Source organism: Cavia porcellus, unplaced genomic scaffold (assembly GCF_034190915.1).
Source record: "Cavia porcellus strain 051 isolate PalLab524CR breed Dunkin Hartley unplaced genomic scaffold, mCavPor4.1 scaffold_25, whole genome shotgun sequence".
NCBI lineage: Eukaryota > Metazoa > Chordata > Mammalia > Rodentia > Caviidae > Cavia > Cavia porcellus.
The window spans coordinates 20,215,207-20,233,084 of NW_026947508.1; the positions used below are offsets into that span (position 1 = coordinate 20,215,207).

Sequence of the window (17,878 nt, forward strand, 5' to 3'; positions counted from 1 at the left end):
CGGAGGAGAGTGGGGCGCTCTAGCCGTTCAGTTCGGCCGCCCGCCCGCCTGCTCGCTCGCCCGCCCGCGGCCGCGCAGCAGCCTCGGCCCGAGCCGCGGCCGGGGAGGGGAGGCAGGGCGCCGCTCCCGCCCGGCCGGACTCTGCCTCCCGGCGCCGGGGCTGCCGCCGCGCGCCCTCCAGCCCGCCCGTCCCGGCCCCCTCCCCCGCTCCCTCCCTCCTTCCCTCCCGCCCCCTCCCCCCGCTCCCTCCCTCCTCCCTCCTCCTTTCTCCGGCAGCAGAAAGCGGAGAGTCACAGCGGGGCCAGGCCCTGGGGAGCGGAGCCTCCACCGCCCCCCTCATTCCCAGGCAAGGGCTTGGGGGGAATGAGCCGGGAGAGCCGGGTCCCGAGCCGCCAGAGCCGGGAGCAGCTGAGTCGCCGGCGCCTCGGCCGCCGCCGCCTCCTCCTCCTCCGCCGCCGCCGCCAGCCCGGAGCCTGAGCCGGCGGGGCGGGGGGGAGAGGAGCGAGCGAGCGCAGCAGCGGCGGCGGAGCCCCGCGAGGCCCGTCCGGGCGGGTGGGGAGGGCGGCCCGGGGGACTCGGCCCCGGGGCGGGGTGGGAGGGGGGGAGAAGACGAAGACAGGGCCGGGTCTCTCCGCGGACGAGACAGCGGGGATCATGGCCGCGCAGGTCGCCCCCGCCGCCGCCAGCAGCCTGGGCAACCCGCCGCCGCCGCCCTCGGAACTGAAGAAAGCCGAGCAGCAGCAGCAGCGGGAGGAGGCGGGGGGCGAGGCGGCGGCGGTAGCGACCGAGCGCGGGGAAATGAAGGCAGCCGCCGGGCAAGAGAGCGAGGGCCCCGCCGTGGGGCCGCCGCAGCCGCTGGGAAAAGAGCTGCAGGACGGGGCCGAGAGCAATGGGGGTGGCGGAGCCGGCGGCGGCGGGCCGGGCGCGGAACCGGACCTGAAGAACTCGAACGGGAACGCGGGCCCTAGGCCCGCCCTGAACAATAACCTCGCGGAGCCGCCCGGCGGCGGCGGCGGCGGCAGCAGCGACGGGGTGGGGGCGCCTCCTCACTCGGCCGCGGCCGCCCTGCCGCCCCCTGCCTACGGCTTCGGGCAGCCCTACGGCCGGAGCCCGTCCGCCGTGGCCGCCGCCGCGGCCGCCGTCTTCCACCAACAACATGGCGGACAACAAAGCCCTGGCCTGGCAGCGCTGCAGAGCGGCGGCGGCGGGGGCCTGGAGCCATACGCGGGGCCCCAGCAGAACTCGCACGACCACGGCTTTCCCAACCACCAGTACAACTCCTACTACCCCAACCGCAGCGCTTACCCCCCGCCCCCCCAGGCCTACGCGCTGAGCTCCCCGAGAGGCGGCACTCCGGGCTCCGGCGCGGCGGCGGCCGCCGGCTCCAAGCCGCCTCCCTCCTCCAGCGCCTCCGCCTCCTCGTCGTCGTCGTCCTTCGCTCAGCAGCGCTTCGGGGCCATGGGGGGTGGCGGCCCCTCCGCGGCCGGCGGGGGCACCCCCCAGCCCACCGCCACCCCCACCCTCAACCAACTGCTCACGTCGCCCAGCTCGGCCCGGGGCTACCAGGGCTACGCGGCTGGCGACTACGGCGGCGGGCCCCAGGACGGGGGCGCGGGCAAGGGCCCGGCGGACATGGCCTCGCAGTGCTGGGGGGCCGCGGCGGCGGCGGCTGCGGCGGCTGCGGCCGCCGCCTCGGGAGGGGCCCAACAAAGGAGCCACCACGCGCCCATGAGCCCCGGCAGCAGCGGCGGCGGGGGGCAGCCGCTCGCCCGGACCCCGCAGGTACCGAGCCGGGTGGGGAGGGCGCCGGGCCGGGCCGGGGAGGGGGGCGGCTTCGGGGAGTGGGCCGCGGCCTTGGGCTCCCCTCGGTCTCGGGCCCCCACTGCCGGGGAGCTGCCATTGTCTGGCTCTTCTCTCTTAAAATGGCTGCCTGTCTGCCTTCCTCCCTTTCCCTCCTTCAGCCTTTGTGTGGGGTTTCTTCGTAGGTGTCTGCTCTGTTTTTCCCTCTTCCCCAGTCCTTTCCAACTCCAGGGGGCTGCGGGGCCAAGAGTGCCCGGAAGGGCCTGGCCTGGGCGAGGGGGTGCTTTCGGGTCGGGTTAGGGGTGTAGGCACCGTTAGTAGCCCGGGAGTTGGGCAAATGTTTCCTTGCTCACTTGCTTCTCCTCTCTGTCCTCTCCCCCTTCTTTGAGCCCCCCTCCCCGTATGTGTTTTCAAAGAGGGGCCCCTCGGGCTCGAGGGAGGCCGGGGGCCTGTTTGGGGGCAGCTAGAGGCCGGCAGGGTTTCATCTAGAGCGTCTGTACCGTCTCCTGCCTTAGTCTCTGCCGGCCCAGTGGCCTGAGCTTCTCTCTGGAAGTGCTGGTAAACAGCTGAGTGATTGGAGTAGTAAGTGCAGATTGCTTTGGTTTGGGATTTGAATTATGGAGGTAAAATCCTTCTGTCAAAGCCAGGAGACAGTTGGTCTTAGGTTGACATCCTATCTGTGATCTGATTGGCTCCCCATCTCCTGCTCTTGGCCATTTATAATTGCCTCTGATGTAATGGTACAACAATCCTGATGAGCTCATAAACTTTTACACTCTGCTTTTCTGCCAGTGATAACCCAAACCATCGTGCCACTATCTGCCTTTTTATTTCAGAGCTGAAATTGGCTGTGACCTTGAGGAGGGAGGTTTAAGTAGCAATACTGTATCAGCAGGAGCAGAGCCCCAGACAGGCTGCCCTTGTTACATTGTGCCCGAAACAAAAGAGTAGGCAATGGCGTTTTGCTTGTACCTTGGATTTATTTTGCTTGTTGTGTTTTATGCTGCCTGAAATAGATTCTGTGTTGTCAGAACAGTAGCTGAGTTTTTCTCTACAATGGGTTTGCTGTTTGTTTTGGTTTTGTGACTTTCCTGATGGTATAAATGACTTCTTTGATGGCTCTGAAGATGCGTTTGTCTTGAGTAATTTTGACACTGTTCACTTTGCAGAGCTGAAATTATTTTACTGGGCTTTTTATTGAGTAGCAAATGTGGAATCTCTATGGGGGGAGAAAACCTTTTTTGTTATATTTGTTTCGAACGGGGGAGCTTTCTGAGAGAATTTCACATTAGGTTCAAGTGTTCCTTGTAAGCAGGGCTGGCTTCATTCTTTGTTTACATGTTGAATCTTGTTGACACTTTCTTTTGTTAATTGAACTTGGGAGAGTAGCTCAGTCCTTCCAAAGGCTTCTTTTGGTGAAATCGGTGGTTTGTGCCTGTAGTATCGAAAAGACTAATTTTCTAATGTATAATCAGTCATTTTAGAGCTTTGAAATAAGATTGGCAAATTTTTCGATTTCCATTTTTAAGTTTGATTCACTTTTTTCCTGTCTTATAAGATGTAAAGATGATTTACAATGATATTTATGATTGGCTTAGAAATTAGAATTTTTAGGTAACATAATACGTTTCATTTTACTTGTGTTTACTTTTGTTTTTTCTTCAGTGCTTTAGTCAAAAATATTGGGTATTCCATGGAGCCATGTATGTTTTCAAAGACATGAAGTCTCCCTCATACCCCCATTCTCAGCAGTTGTACCATTGTGCTAGGAGATTTTCGTTCATTTATGACAAAGGTATTAAATAGCTGTATTTTCTTGCTATACTAGAATTACTTTTCTATTGTCCAGGGAGTTGGAGATTTTGAAAATAGTGGTGTTAGTACTGTCATGGGCAAACAGCTCTGTCTTGACTCCATATCTTCTCTGATGTTCTTCATTTGAGTGAAAAATAGAGAAATGCTAACATGTTTTTCTGCTGCCTGGAGGGTGAGATTTGTCTTGGAAGACAAACTATGTTCATGTCTCTGGGTCATTCTATAACCTACACTTGTTTCCCCTGTCTGTTTTGCTGAAAAATTTTACTTGCATTGAAATCTGTTAGAGGAAATAATTTGGAATAAGTTGAGGATCATTTTAAAAGCAAATGATTTGAATTCTGTTGGATTGGGAATATTTAGGCAGAGTTCTGTTTTGTTTTAATCCAACCTTTGCTTTATAGTGTTTTTTTTTTAATGTGCTTAGATAGTATTCTCTGTTCCATCCTAAGTATATGATAGGAAAATGGGTACTGTCCTTGTTGAGAAGCCTGTCAGTGCTACTGTGGGATAATTTCCTGATTCTGCTTTAATATCACTAGGTCCAGTACTCTGTATAAACTAGATTCCTATTCAATTTCGGTTGTTACCTACTTCCCTGAAATCCAGGAAATGGACTGGTGAGCATTCACTTGTGGAAAGAAGTGCAGCTTTAGTTTTGTGAGCTTCTTCAGGTGTGTGGCAGTAATCTAGATGAAAATGGTAGGAGGGTAGACTTTGCTTTGTGATCTACTTGAGGGCAAATCTCTTGTCACACCATGATGCCCTGCTTTTAGCAGTTCTTATATAATACAGTCTTGATCTGCTCTGATTGTCCTGTAGTCCAGTCTTAGGTCAAGTGTATTTTCCAGTTCAGCCATTACATCTGTAATCCCAGCACTCTGGGAGGCTGAAGTAGGAAGTCCTAAAGCTGAATCCTAGTTTGGACAGTTTAGCTATTTAGTAAGCTTCTGTGTTAAAACAAAACAAAACAAAACAAAAAGGGCTAAGGATATAATTCAGTGCAAAGGCCCTGGATTCAAACCTCAGTACTGCCAAAAAAAATTTTTTTTCCTTAACACATTCTTGATATAGATAAGGTGTTCTAATTCGACTCTGCCTTTATGAAATAAAAATTAGTAAAGTGTGTATTTTTCATAGGCGTTAGGAGAGTCTCAGCAGGAAAACTTCTTTATCCTTTTCATAAGTAGTATTGTCTTGAGGTGTCTGATCCTGATAACTCATAATAGTGAAATTTTTTTTTTTTTTTGTCTTTTTCCTTTTTCCTTTTTCCTTTTTCCTCTTTTATCGGTACCAGGGATCGAACCCACGACTGCCTGCTTCCAAGGCAGGTACTTATACCGCTGAGCTAAATCCCTAGCCCCCCATGATAGTGACTTTAATGTGAGGTTTTAGTTACAATAATTAGCAATACTTTCAGAGAAATACCTGTTTATCATGGTAAAAAAATGATATACAATATGTAGTTTAGAATCAAGTTGGATTTGGCTGTTAGTTTCTGCTATGGGCATATCAAATGATATTTCTAATCCGTAGTAAACAGATACAAAATTATGGGAATGCCTTCTGGCAGAAATTCTGGGCTGGCTGAAATACAGGACTCTTGGAGCACTCTCAAGTAGGAGGGACCAGGAAAACCACACTGAGATGGCACTTTCATTATAGGGGCTTCCTGTTTCTCTGCTGTTCATGAGAGAAGTAGAGGTGATGCTAGTTGGGGATGGTGGTATGGGAAAAGAGCAAGCAACAAAGTTGGTGTCTTATTTATTGATCCCTATGAGGATGTTTTTTTAGATTCCTTCCTTTTTTTTTTTTTTTTGTCTTTTTCGTTTTTATCGGTACCAGGGATCGAACTCATGACTGCCTGCTTGCAAGGCAGGCACTTATGCCACTGAGCTAAATCCCCAGCCCCTAGATTCCTTCCTTTGTGTGACACAAAGTAACCATGACATGCAGCACCTGTTGTAACAAGATGTCTTGGATTACATTAAACATTCATATGTTGGATTGGCTCCTGTAGGGTGTGATACCTATAACAGTAGGTCTTTCACAAAGAAGCTAGTGGAATTAATTTTTTTAACAACATGTTGGACTGATTCTTCTCTTAATTCCTATCCCCTTAAAGGTTATATTGATAGGCCTCAAATCTCAGTTCTAGAAGCAACTGAAGCATGTAAATATGGTTAAAATCTGGTACTGAAAATAAATTGGTGATGAATAGTTCTTTCCTGCCAGTGTGCTATGATACCTGGGGATCTGGAATGGAGTCCAGATTCTTCTATCTCTGGATTTTTTCTTGTTTAGATTTATCATTGTCATACTCAAACAAATTGAGTTGTGTGTTTTGCATAGTGGTGAGGGGCTAAAAATACAGGACTCAAAGGAGGAGAAGAGGCTTGGCTTCCCATGTGAAGCTCCAGACTGAGCTGTGTGCCATGGAGCAAGTCATTGGCCATCTCTGTTTATTTTCTCACCAGTAAAATGAAGTTGGTGGGAGTACATGACCTTGTTACTTGGTGATGCTACACATCCTTCAGTGCTTCCTTTACAGGCTTGTTAGAAGAGCATCTTCTTCCTGCACTTCAGTAGAGGTCTTGACCATCTTTCTTCTCCTGAGTGTAAGGAAGATTTGTGCATAGCAGAAACTGGGGCTGTTTTCTCCTGAGTACTCAGAGGAACAAACTCTGAACTGTTGGGTGTTGCAGTGATCTGTGGCTCTTTATCACTCATCCCCCAAAAAGAGAAAAGCCCTTAAATTGTTGTTTCAAAACTGGTTTTTTTTTTTTTGTCTTTTTCGAACTCAATGACTGCCTGCTTGCAAGGCAGGCACTTATGCCGCTGAGCTAAATCCCCAGCCCCTTGTTTTAAAACTGTAAGTTTGTTTGTCATTAGTCATTCCTTCTGGCTGGTGGCTTTAAAACACCAAATATTAATTGAAAAATTTGGCAAACTTCATTGAAACAAGACTTGAAAAGTAGTTTCTTCAAGTTCTGCAAGAGGCATTATGCTTGCGAATAGGAAGGAGGGTTGATTTCCATAAATTTAATTTTAACACTTCTTGTTTGGGATTAGGGAGGTGGGGGAGGTAAATTTAGCTCTTAAAGACTTTTTTGGTGTTTGGGCAGGTCTAGGTCTAGTTTGGGCAGTTGGTTGTAATCTGAGTGCCTGGACTTGCCCTGTAAGTATTGCTGAGAGAGGAATAAAAGTTCTGGAGCCTAGAACAGGAAAAGCTGAGTGCTTCAGAGTCAGTTTCATAGGCGTATCTGTCTCTCCTCACACCAATTTAAAAACTACATTGTGTGTTTTGCATGTGGTCCTATAAATGCTATTCTTTTCTCCAACACACCTGAATTTAGATTTTTTCCTCCTGGCTTTTAGTAGTTTAGGGATGTAATTTAGGCATATTTGAGTTACGCTGGAGGGAAGCCCCTCTTTATAAAGGAGGGAGAAAGTAGAAAGAAAGGTATTTGATAATTCTCTGCTTGACACAGCAGCTTCTTCTCTAAAGGAACCAAATGTTTCAGAGCTTTGTGTAAATACTTGCTGAGCTGTCAATATGTACCCAGGAGGTTTCTGTAGTAAGATGTAAATGGCTCTATAGAATGTTTGACAGGCAAATTAATAAACAGTTTTCAAGCAAAGGTAATGCCAGTCCCCTCATGCGATAGAATAAAATAACACTGTTGAACAGCACTTGGGCATAAAGTAGTGTTGGGTGAGGAGACAGGGAATATAAAGAAATATGAAGAAGTGATATAAAAGAAACTTAGAAGTAGAAGGATGCTGGCCTCAATGAGCTTAGCATGGTTTCATGCTAAGCTCAGGGCATGTGAAGTCCTGTTAAAAATCAGTTGTAATTACATAATGAAAATAAACAGAAGGAGCCAGTGATATAGCTCAGTGGTGCAGCACCAGCCCGGCAAGTGAGTTCCATTCCTGAGTTCCATTCCCAATACCAAAATAAATACATAAATTTGGAAAGATGATCCAAAGTTTCAATAGTAAGGAAAATGTGCTCTAAAAGTTTGGTTTATGAGACTAACCTGGTGGAACATGCCTGTAGCCTTAGCACTGGAGAGGCTGAGGCAGGAGGACTTCTAGTTTGAGGTCAGCTTGGATTACATATGGAGTTTAAAGTCAGCCTACACTACATAGCGAGACCCTATCTCAAACCAAAAAAAATTAATTAAATAAAATTGAAAACTTGTCCTTTCAAAGAGGATTCATAGTTTGGTGTGCTTTTTTGGATTGGGTTTATGTTTTTGGTGTACAGAATTTGATTTGATTTTTCTTTTCTTCCCCTGAGACAGCCTCTTGCTAATACAGTTCAGATTGTCCTTGAACATACTGGGTAGCCCAGGCTAGCCTCCTGCCTCTGCCTCCTGAGTACTGGAATTATAGTCCAGTGCCACCACATTTGGCCTGGAAGTACTTGAAAGGAGAAAAATGTAATATAATTTCATTGTCATCCTTACCCCTTAATTCTTCTGAGGATTTTAAACACATTACCTATCTGCTGTGTTTGGTAGTATACATCTGTGATCGCAGCACTTTTATGAGGCTGAAGCAGAGGACTGCATGTTTTAGTTCAATGTAGAGTTTAGCAACTTAGTGAGACCCTGGTCTCAAAATTTTAAAAAGTAAATAGGATTTGGGAATATAGCTTGGTACAGAGGCCTTGGGTTCAATCTCTAGTACTATTCCTCTAAAAAGAAAAAAGAAAACAAAACATTATCTACAACCCAAGGATTGATCTTATTTTATTTACATAATGTTTAGTGGACTTCTCTGCATCACCTGCATATGTTACAATTATTGCTCCTTGGTTACTAGGTCAGTACAAAGTCCAAATCTTGAAGATTCTTTAGATCGTGTTTGAAAAGTTTTGTGAGTAGATTTAGTTTCTGTTTTTGAAATTGCTATTTTAGAATTTAAAATGTTTCTGGGTTTCTTCATTGACATTTTTTCTATGGAGAAAGAATAATCTGTGAACATTTTAACTGTTTCTGTTTTGGTAGCTTTGTGAGGTGACCATTGTATCTTCTTGGTCTCTTTTAAAACTAATTCCACTGATCCTGACATCAGTTTTCTTTATAGCGAGTATCTTTTTTGGAATGTGAAAGTAATTATGATCCTGATGATAATTTTTAGGTTTAGCTAATTTACCAAAGGCTAATAGTTTATTTTAAGACAAAATACAATCCCACCACTTGGGAGGCTGAAGCAGGAGGATTGCTCTGAGTTCAAGGCTGGCCTGAACTATATAACAAGATTGTGTCTCCAAAAAACCAAAATCCAGAGAAACTTGGGTCAGTGTTACATCGGTTGCCTGGTATTGCCAAGGCCTTTCCCAAAAAGCTGATGTTGGTAAGAGTATTAAAACTTTAGAGTTGTTGCTGGGAACATTATTTCTAGGAGAGGGAGCTCTGGAGATTACACTGGGGTGGGAAATAGCCCTGTATAATTATACTGATTAGATACTGTAAAGGATTTAAAAGTTAGAGGCAATATTTGCTTCACAGGAATTTAGTGTTGCTTATGTGTAGGCATCTGGAAAACTTGGAAAGCCCTAAATGTATGGGTTGCAGAGATTCAAGAATAAGAAGCAAGCTCTTTAGACATTGTATTTGTGAAGCTAAAATATTTAAGAAGGAGAAATTTAATTTGCCCTTTATCTATAGTGCTACTGTTAAATTCCATGGGTTTTGTTTTACTAGAGAGTGAACCCAGGAAGTACATTGAGTTACGTCCCCAACTTGCTAGCTTGTTTATTTATTTCTTTAGGTTTTTTGAGACAGAGCCTCACTATGTAGTTCAGGCAAGCTGTGAATTTACTGTGTAGTTCAGGGTAGCCTCAAACTCAAAACAATTCTTCTGCCTCAGCTTTCCAAGTGCTGGGATTACAGGTGTGTGTGCCACCATGCCTGGCTGTTTTTATTCTTTATTTTTTGAGTCAGGGTCTTGCGGTGCCTAAACTGGCCTCAAGCTTGTGATCTTGTCTCAGCCTCTCAATTAGCTGGAATTACAGACATATACCACCACAGCTTTTGCATTGAGCTGCATCCCCAGCTCTTTTTAAATTTTTTATTTTGAGACAAGGTGTGCCACCACATCTGGCTTTGAGGGTTTTTTTTTGTGTGTGTGTGTGTCTTTTTCCTTTTTATCGGTACCAGGGATCGAACTCACGACTGCCTGCTTGCAAGGCAGGCGCTTATGCCGCTGAGCTAAATCCCCAGCCCTGCTTTGATGAGTTTTGTAGAACGCAAATTGCACAGCTGTCCTAGGACCTGTTAGTGGTCTTAGTGTTTCAGTGACCCTGAACCATAAAGTTCTTTGAAAAAGAGTAGTTCCAGAGTCTTACTGTTTCCTGTGGCTACACAGAGCCTGTGGTACAACCTGCTAAGTTTTTGACTAGTTCAGGGATACTCTTGTATTAATTCTAATTTGGGAGGCTGTCCCTCCTCAGAGTTTTGTGTTCGGGACTGCTCTGCAGTAACAGTGCTTCAACTTTGGTTCGTGAGACTGGATTTTATTTCTTGGCAGAGTTATTTGACCTTTTTTGAACAAAATAAGTCACGAAGTACCTGTTGGGACTCTTACAGTGCTGTTGTTTCTGAAGAGCAGGGAGTGGTGCTCAAACTGAGTTGCTTGGATTAGAATTTACGTAAGGGTTGATGGGTTGGATAAACCTATACAAATGTGGTTTGCCCATCAATATTAAATGGCTTTTAATATTGTTTTTATTATGTTGGCTATGGCCAAGAAGCTCATAAATGCTGCAAAGACATGTTTATTCCTTATTAGAGTCTCTGAAATATAGTGATTTGGGTTTCTCTTTACCTGCTAGTCTGTGTGATTTTTGTCACTTGTCAAGGACCATCCAGTGCATGCTTAACAGATGAAGTTCAATGCCAGCCAACGACAGTGCTTCCTCCTGAAAGAGAAGGATGGGTCATGCTGTACACTGTAAATATGGAGCCTTGAATACAGAATCTAGCATAAAAATATCTCTTTAAACTTTTTTTTAATTTCAACTTCTTTTTTTACCTTGTCATTTTGCAAAATGACAGGCCTTTACTAGCTCGACATTGAGAATATTCATCTGCTGTACACAGTAGGTGTACAGTGCATTGCAATGAGACCCTTGGTCCTGGGCTTTTAGAGTACTGCAGGTTAGGGTGAACGTTGACTTTACTGAATTTGATTGTTTTTCCCTGAAATTCTTACTCTCTCATTTAAATGGATGAAATTAGGGTTTTTTTTTTTTTTTTTTATTGAATGTGAAAAGGCATCTGAGTAAGTTTGTTTTTTGTTAGTCATTTGTGCATAACTAGAAGATTGTCCTGGGACAAGTCAAGTTTTTATTTCCCAGTGGCTTCTGCATTTCTAGGGGTAAGCTGAAATGGGAAGAATAATGTCAAGAATACATTCCAGCATGCTGCACGGTAGGAAATTTGATCCCTAAAATGTTGACTTAGTGTTGGTTATGGTACATATTAGAAATCACTCAGTAATCCAGGACAGATTTTTGTCGCCCTCCAGGATGTTGTGTTGATATTAAATAGTAAGGGGCCTTGGATACTGTATTGGGCTGTGTGCTATAGGCCCCAGAGCACTGCTAGACTTGCCACCCATAAGAGGAGGAAATGTGCCATGTACCTTTTTTTCCTCTCATTCACATTTGGGCTTCCTTATGGCTTTGTTGCTTCTGTGTTCCCAAGCCTGCAATGCTAGATATTAGACTTTCTCCTCCTTTGGCTCTGGCACATTCATGATTCTCTGTGGCTCATCACCAGCAGCCAAGATTTTTGTATGCATTTTTACTCCTAAATTTGTTAGCTTTCAGCTTGCTTGTTTATGGGTGTCTCTGTTAAAAGGAATCTTGTCTTTCCCCCAAGTTCTAGCACCATTATGGTAACAGCAGGGGAGTTTGGGGTCGACATGATATCAGTTATTAAAAAAAAAAAGTATTTGCTGTGTGTGCTTGGTGTTTTTATTTTCCTCCTATTTTCCTTGAGCTCACAGCTTGCTTGCCATGCGTGAAGGCATTTGGGCCCAGCTGTTTGCTCTCAACTGACTCCAGCCTGATATACTTTAGGAAGAGTGTGAATTTGGCCATGTAGTAGAGGATTAAAGGCCACATTGTGCTGGGTGGATACTTTTTGGAGAACATAGACATGCCTTTGGGCTCTTCTTGCCCAGTGATTTCCCCTTTCTCCTGGGTAGACATTACAACTTTCTATTGTCCTTAGAGAGCAAGTCACCTGGGCAGAAATGCTGGGAATTAGTTACTGTTTATTACTGTCTTCTTTGGCAACTGCAGATGGTTGGCTGACTTACCTTTTGGGCAACATTCTGTTCTGGTCCTGTGGAATTTCTGAGTTGGTTGGTCCAGCATTAGTTCAGAATTCTGAGACTTTTTGTAATTCAAGGTGTTTTTTTTTTTTTTTTGTCTTTTTCCTTTTTATCGGTACCGGGGACCGAACTCACGACTGCCTGCTTGCAAGGCAGGCGCTTATGCCGCTGAGCTAAATCCCCAGCCAATGTAATTCAAGTTTGAATAGCTTGCTTTTCATCTCCAAATTTTTAATTTTTTATTTATTTAGAAATCTGGATTGTCAATGCAAATTATATTCTAGTAGGATTGGGCAGAGATTCTATAGGTGGCGGTCCTGGGTCAGGAATTCTCATTGAGATTCTGACTTTGAAATGTCGGTATATAGGAGTTGAGTATTCATGATTGCTACTATGTGTTTGAGTGTATGCTTTGCCCTAAGTACTGTTCCGATCCTCTTATGTGTGACTTTCCCCATTTAAATTTTCAGAAGAGGTGGGTTCTGTTATTCCTAAGAAATATGCTCTAAGGAAAATAGCTAGTTTAGGACAAGAGTTGAAATTTGTTTTGTTAAAAAAAATTTGTTTTATGTTTTTGTTTTGTTTTGAGACACTATGTAGTTTAGGCTGATCTTGAACTACTAGGTAGCCTAGGTATCCAGGAACTTGCTAGGATTCTCTTGCCTCAACCTCTGGAGTGTTAGAATTACAGGTGTGCACCACCACACTGAGCAGGAGCTGAAATTTATTTGAGTCAGAGTTAATCTGATTCTCCAAAGTGATTACACTATAAAATACTGCCCTTACCTTTTGTGCTGGGACTCAAACCTAGAGCCTTATTCATGGTAGACAAATGTGCTACCACTGAACTGTACCTCCAGCCTAAAATATTAATTTTACTTCTCCAAAATAAATCACTCAAGAACCAAGACTGATTGGGAAGTCATTTTCGTAGTTGTATGAATCTCTTAAATGCAATCAAAGAATGAAAATCCTATAGTTAACAATTTAACATCACATTTAGATGTCAGTCCTGTCCATCCTTTCCATTTAGGTTTTTTTAAATTGTAGACTTCTGATGAATGGGCATGACACTTGGTTTATAACTTGTGATTCCAGTGGTGAGAACTAGCAGCATTTGGTCTCCAGTTCCTTACTTCAAAAGAGATCTTTGAGAGTAGGTGTGGGATTTAGACTCTCTAAGATAGTTATTGTGGTCTGAGTGACCTGTGTTAGGAAAATGTGTGCAGAGTAGCTTTGCTTTCCAGAAACTTGGAACACTTGCTGGAGAAGAAAGTGGTATTGCCTTAATTTGCCACTTGGGGAAAGTGAACACATAAGGTTGAGTGCTACATACAGAGTTTCATAACAGAGCCAACTCTCTAGCCTGAGTTTAAATTTCCCTTAGGCTGTGTGACTTTAGACAAGTCACCTCTCTGTGTTCAGAACTGTATAATCAGGAAAAATACATTATGGGCTGTAGTAAATACCAAATAAGATATGTGAAAGTGCCATTAATCAAATAAAATTCTAACATGATCCCTGGCTGATAGAGACCCACTTGAGAGAATTGAATGGACATTGCTGAGGACTGGGTGTTGGCCGGCCCATGCCTATAATCCCAGCCCTCTGGAGGTAGAGACAGGAGGATTGCTGTTTACTTGAGGCCAGCCTGGGCTACATAGTGTGGGTTCAAGACAAGTGTGGACTACATAGCAAGATCCTGTCTCAAAAAGCCAAAATCAAGACAATGTTGGTTTACTGAATTATAAACTATTTAATTGTTGTTAGCTATATCTGCATTGTATGTGTCTTCTTTTCTTTTCTTTTTTTTAACTCCAGGGACTGAGAGCTCAGCCCAGTGGTAGAATACTGTCTTAGCATGTAGGAAGTTTTCTTGAATTACCTTGGTCCTGTTCAGAAATGGAAATTCTCAACCTAGACATACTGAATTCAGAACTCTCAAGTTGTTCTGATGCATACTCAAGTTTGAAAACTACTGGATTTATGTATTTACATTGAAGTGGGCTTCAGGCTGTGTCTGAATTACCTGAGGGTCTTCTAATTTCACTATAGACTGGTGTTTCTGAAAAGTCTCTTCTATGATGAAGGTGTTACTGAGTGCAGAAAAGACAAAGTGTTTGGGGTAAGGATTGTATTAATTTGCTTGGGCTGCTGTAAATACTGTAGACTTGGTGACTTAAACTGTAGACATTTTTCATAATTCTGGAGGGTTAGAAGAGTAAAATTAAGATGTCAGCAGATTTGAGCCGGGATATAGCTCAGCAACATAAATGCCTGTCTAGCAAGAGCAAGGGTCTGAGTTCAATTCCTGGTATGGGGAAGAAAAAAAAAAAAATTTGATTCTTGGTGAGGGCCCTGTTTTTGTGAGTACCAATCTCACTCACCCACATGATCTAATCTAAACCTAATTACATCCCAAAGGCTCCACCTCCAAATACTATCACATTTGTGATTATGAATTCAATATTGGAATTTTAAGGATGCAACATTCAGTCCATAATGGCAGACAGTGCTTTTCAGATGGATCTTGTACTTATGCAATGATGATAAACACTAGTGACAAAAGATGTGGTTATTTATAGGACTTGGAGTCTCCCTGCACTCCATTTTTCTTTCTGTAGGTACTTTGGTAAGATAGCATGAAGGTAATAAACATGTTAATAAACATTAACAGACCGAGAGTAATTTGCATCTGTGATTCTGGGAGTTTGATGTTGGAAAACATTATTTTAGGATGGCCACTGTGATGACCATTCTATAAATTTTGCCCAAGAAAGTGATTCCTGAAAACACCACTTAAAAGCTGGTGTTGGAGCTAATTAAATGCCATGATGCTGGCCACCTGATTTGAGAACAGGGCATTTGGTGATCCAGTGATGATCTCCAGTTCCCCTTGTTTGCCTTGTTAATAAGTTGTACCAAATTTACCCTTGTCTCTGAAGTGGGAAAAAACCTAAGGAGTAGACATTGGAGCTAAGACTTGTCTTCAGTTGTGTGACTTAATGAGTAAGGACTGTGTTTGGTACAAAAATGGAAGTTAGGGAAATTGTCAGGTGTAGCAAACATGAACAAACCGAGTAGTATTTTTGTTTAGTTGGACTTTCTGAAAATCTAATGTAGTTTCTATATCCTTCCCATTAAAGCCAAATATCCTGCCACTAGGCCATTTTTGCCTTCCTGCCTGAGGAACATAGCCTAGCTGCCTTGAAGATGTAGTAGTTTCCAGGAGGCAGTATAGTGGCAGTTTGATCTGTGAATTGATATTTGTATGTCCAGATGAATACTTTATTTAGTTTTTGGGACAGGGTCTCACCATGTAGTTCAGTTGGCCTTATATTTACTATGTAACCCATTGTTTCATGGTGATCCTTCTGCCTTGACTTCCTAAGTGCTGGGATTACATCCATGTGCTACCACTCCCAGCCTAGATAGATGAATGCTTTAGTGGGGGAGTCATGTATATATTATGTTATGTGTTTTTAATTCTATTATCCTTCTACTTTTAGATTTATGTTCTCTATCCTTGATTTTGTTTTCTTTTTCTCTGTCTCACTTAGTGTCTATCTCTGTGTTATTAGAATGCAAAGCACATGGAAACCCTCGTTAGTAACTTTACCATCAAGAGCAGGCAGAAGGCCTGAGGTACCATTTTATAGCATTTTCAGAACAAAGTTATTTCAGTGAAGATTCCTAGTATTTGCTTACCTCTTAACTCTTGGAAAGGCTGGTTAGGTAGAGATAGGAAGTACCTTTGTCTAATAATAAACAGAAATTCCTAAATGTTTTCTACCTCTTTTTGTTTCTTACTTCATTATCTTTGGTCTGGAAACAGAGTCTTACCTCTCCTTAATGTGTTTTTGGGTTTCTGTTGGCCCAGGCCAGATTTATAATGTTCTTGTTTTTCTTTCCAACTTGGCATTTGTTTTATTTTTTTTCATATTTTTCCTTTTTATCGGTACCGGGGATCGAACTCACAACTGCCTGCTTGCAAGGCAGGCCCTTACGCCGCTGAGCTAAATCCCCAGCCCCCCAACTTGTCATTTGAATCCTCTGTTTTCCCAGTGCAAATTTGAATTAGTTTCTTTAAAACCGCAACACAAAACCTCAAGTGACCAATAGTAGTTTCATTTTGGATTTTGGGTTAAAATAAAATCAGAGATACTTGGATTCACCTACCCCAGATGCATACTCCAAAGGCAAATTCTGTGTGACTTGAATCAGGTAATTTCAAAAGAGTGTAGGAAACCTGGCTTGTGATGGCAGCATTCTGGGAGGCTCAGTTATCAAGATTACAAATTTGAATCCAGCTCAGACAATGTAACTGGTTTAGCAAGATCCTGTCTTAAAAGAACTGGGGATGGGATGGGTAGTTGACTGGGAATTGTAGATCAGTTCAGTTGCCCTCCTGGGATCAATTGCCAGTATGTCAGGAAAAAAAAAAAAAAAAAAAAAAAAAAAAAAAAAAAAAAGTGTGTGAGCCAAAGTAGACCAGAGAGGGGGGAGGGAGGGAGAGGAAAGAAGGTTAGGTGTTGGCTAGATTTCCATAGTTTAGTATGCCAAGTATCTATCCCAATGTAATTATACTGGCCAGAGTACAAATAAAGAAGAGAGACAGTAAGCTTCTGAAGACAGCTGGTAACTTCGGTCTCGTCCCATCTATTCTGGTGTAAATCACGAAGCCAAGGTTTCTGGTATACATTTGTCTGGGCAGTAGTGTAGAGGAAATTTTATACCACCATACTTTTCAAGCTTTGAAAAGAGCTGGAGAATTTTTAAGACTCTGAAATTCCATTCACCAAATTGCTAACTTTAAATCCTGAGGATTTGGAGGTACCTGTAATCTTAGAAAGGTTGGCTTATTAAGGCTGGGTCATTACTTATGTACTTGTACCTGTACTTATGTACTTGTGCCTGGTATAGTTCAGAGTGACTTAGTTGATCCTAGTGAAAGACTGGCATTTGGGGAACGTGATCTAAGCTCTAAAAATTTTTTTAATCTTTTTTTTTTTTTAATCGGTACTGGGAATCGAACTCGACCACCTGCTTGCAAGGCAGGTGCTTATGCTGCTGAGCTAAATCCCTAGCCCCTAAGCTCTAAAAATTAATGAAATGAATAAAGTGGCAGTGTTGCTGTTTCTTGATGTCTTATCAGAATATGTAAAAGCATGATGACAAAAGAATCTGCATGTAAATTAAGTTCCTACATCTCAGTGGTGTATCACAGGTATCTTTTTTAATACAGGAGAACATTAGCAGGAGGTAGAACTGTGTTAGTTGATTTGTATGTATGTGTATGTGTGTGTGTGTGTGTGTGTGTGTGTGTGTGTGTGTGGTACCAGGGATCAAACTTGTAATCTCATGCTTGCTGGGCAGGTGCTTGTGTCACTGAGCTAAAATCCTCAGCACTGTTGATTCTTGCTTGATATATTCCTTAGGTGTGCCATGTCATTTAAGGATAAATAATGACAACCAAGTAGGACAGAAGACATGAGAACTGCCATACTTGGTCAGGCTTATGGTTCATAGACACCAAGCTCCTTTCCCTAATAGAAGCATTGGAGGATGGTTCAGAAGGAAGTGTCTTGTTTGTGTCAACCCATATCCCCTCATGTGGGTAATAAAGGGTTTGTTGTTGTTGGGATTTTTGTTTTTTAGGCTAAGTCTTGCTATGTAGCTCTTTCTTTCTCCTTCCTCTCTTTCTCTTGTTTTTCTCTTTTCTCCCTCTTTCTCCCTCTCCCTATCGCGCTCTCTGCCTCCTTTTCTGCCATCCTTTTCCTTTTTCCTTCTCTCTCTACTCAATAGGGGAGCTCTGTTTTACCTTCAGTACCAAGAATCAAACTCACTGCAGGCATTGTGCCATTAAGCTATATCCCCGGTACCTTGTAGTTTATGTAAACAGTTTGTC

The 17,878-nt window shown here is 43.6% G+C and overlaps 1 protein-coding gene across 5 annotated transcripts in view; it reads left to right on the forward strand.

Moving 5' to 3' along the window:
- Window positions 1–211: 211 nt before the first annotated feature.
- Arid1a (AT-rich interaction domain 1A) overlaps window positions 212–17,878 on the forward strand; it is an 82,292-nt gene continuing 64,625 nt past the window's right edge. For 3 of the 5 annotated variants that reach the window (XM_063235819.1, XM_063235821.1, XM_063235820.1), the window contains exon 1: window positions 590–1,782. In XM_063235819.1, coding sequence (XP_063091889.1) covers window positions 655–1,782 — 1,128 coding nt within the window. In that variant the 5' untranslated portion in view covers window positions 590–654. Of the gene's footprint in view, window positions 347–589; window positions 1,783–17,878 lie in introns of those variants that run through there. The other 2 variants (XM_063235824.1, XM_063235822.1) reach the window with 2 other exon arrangements.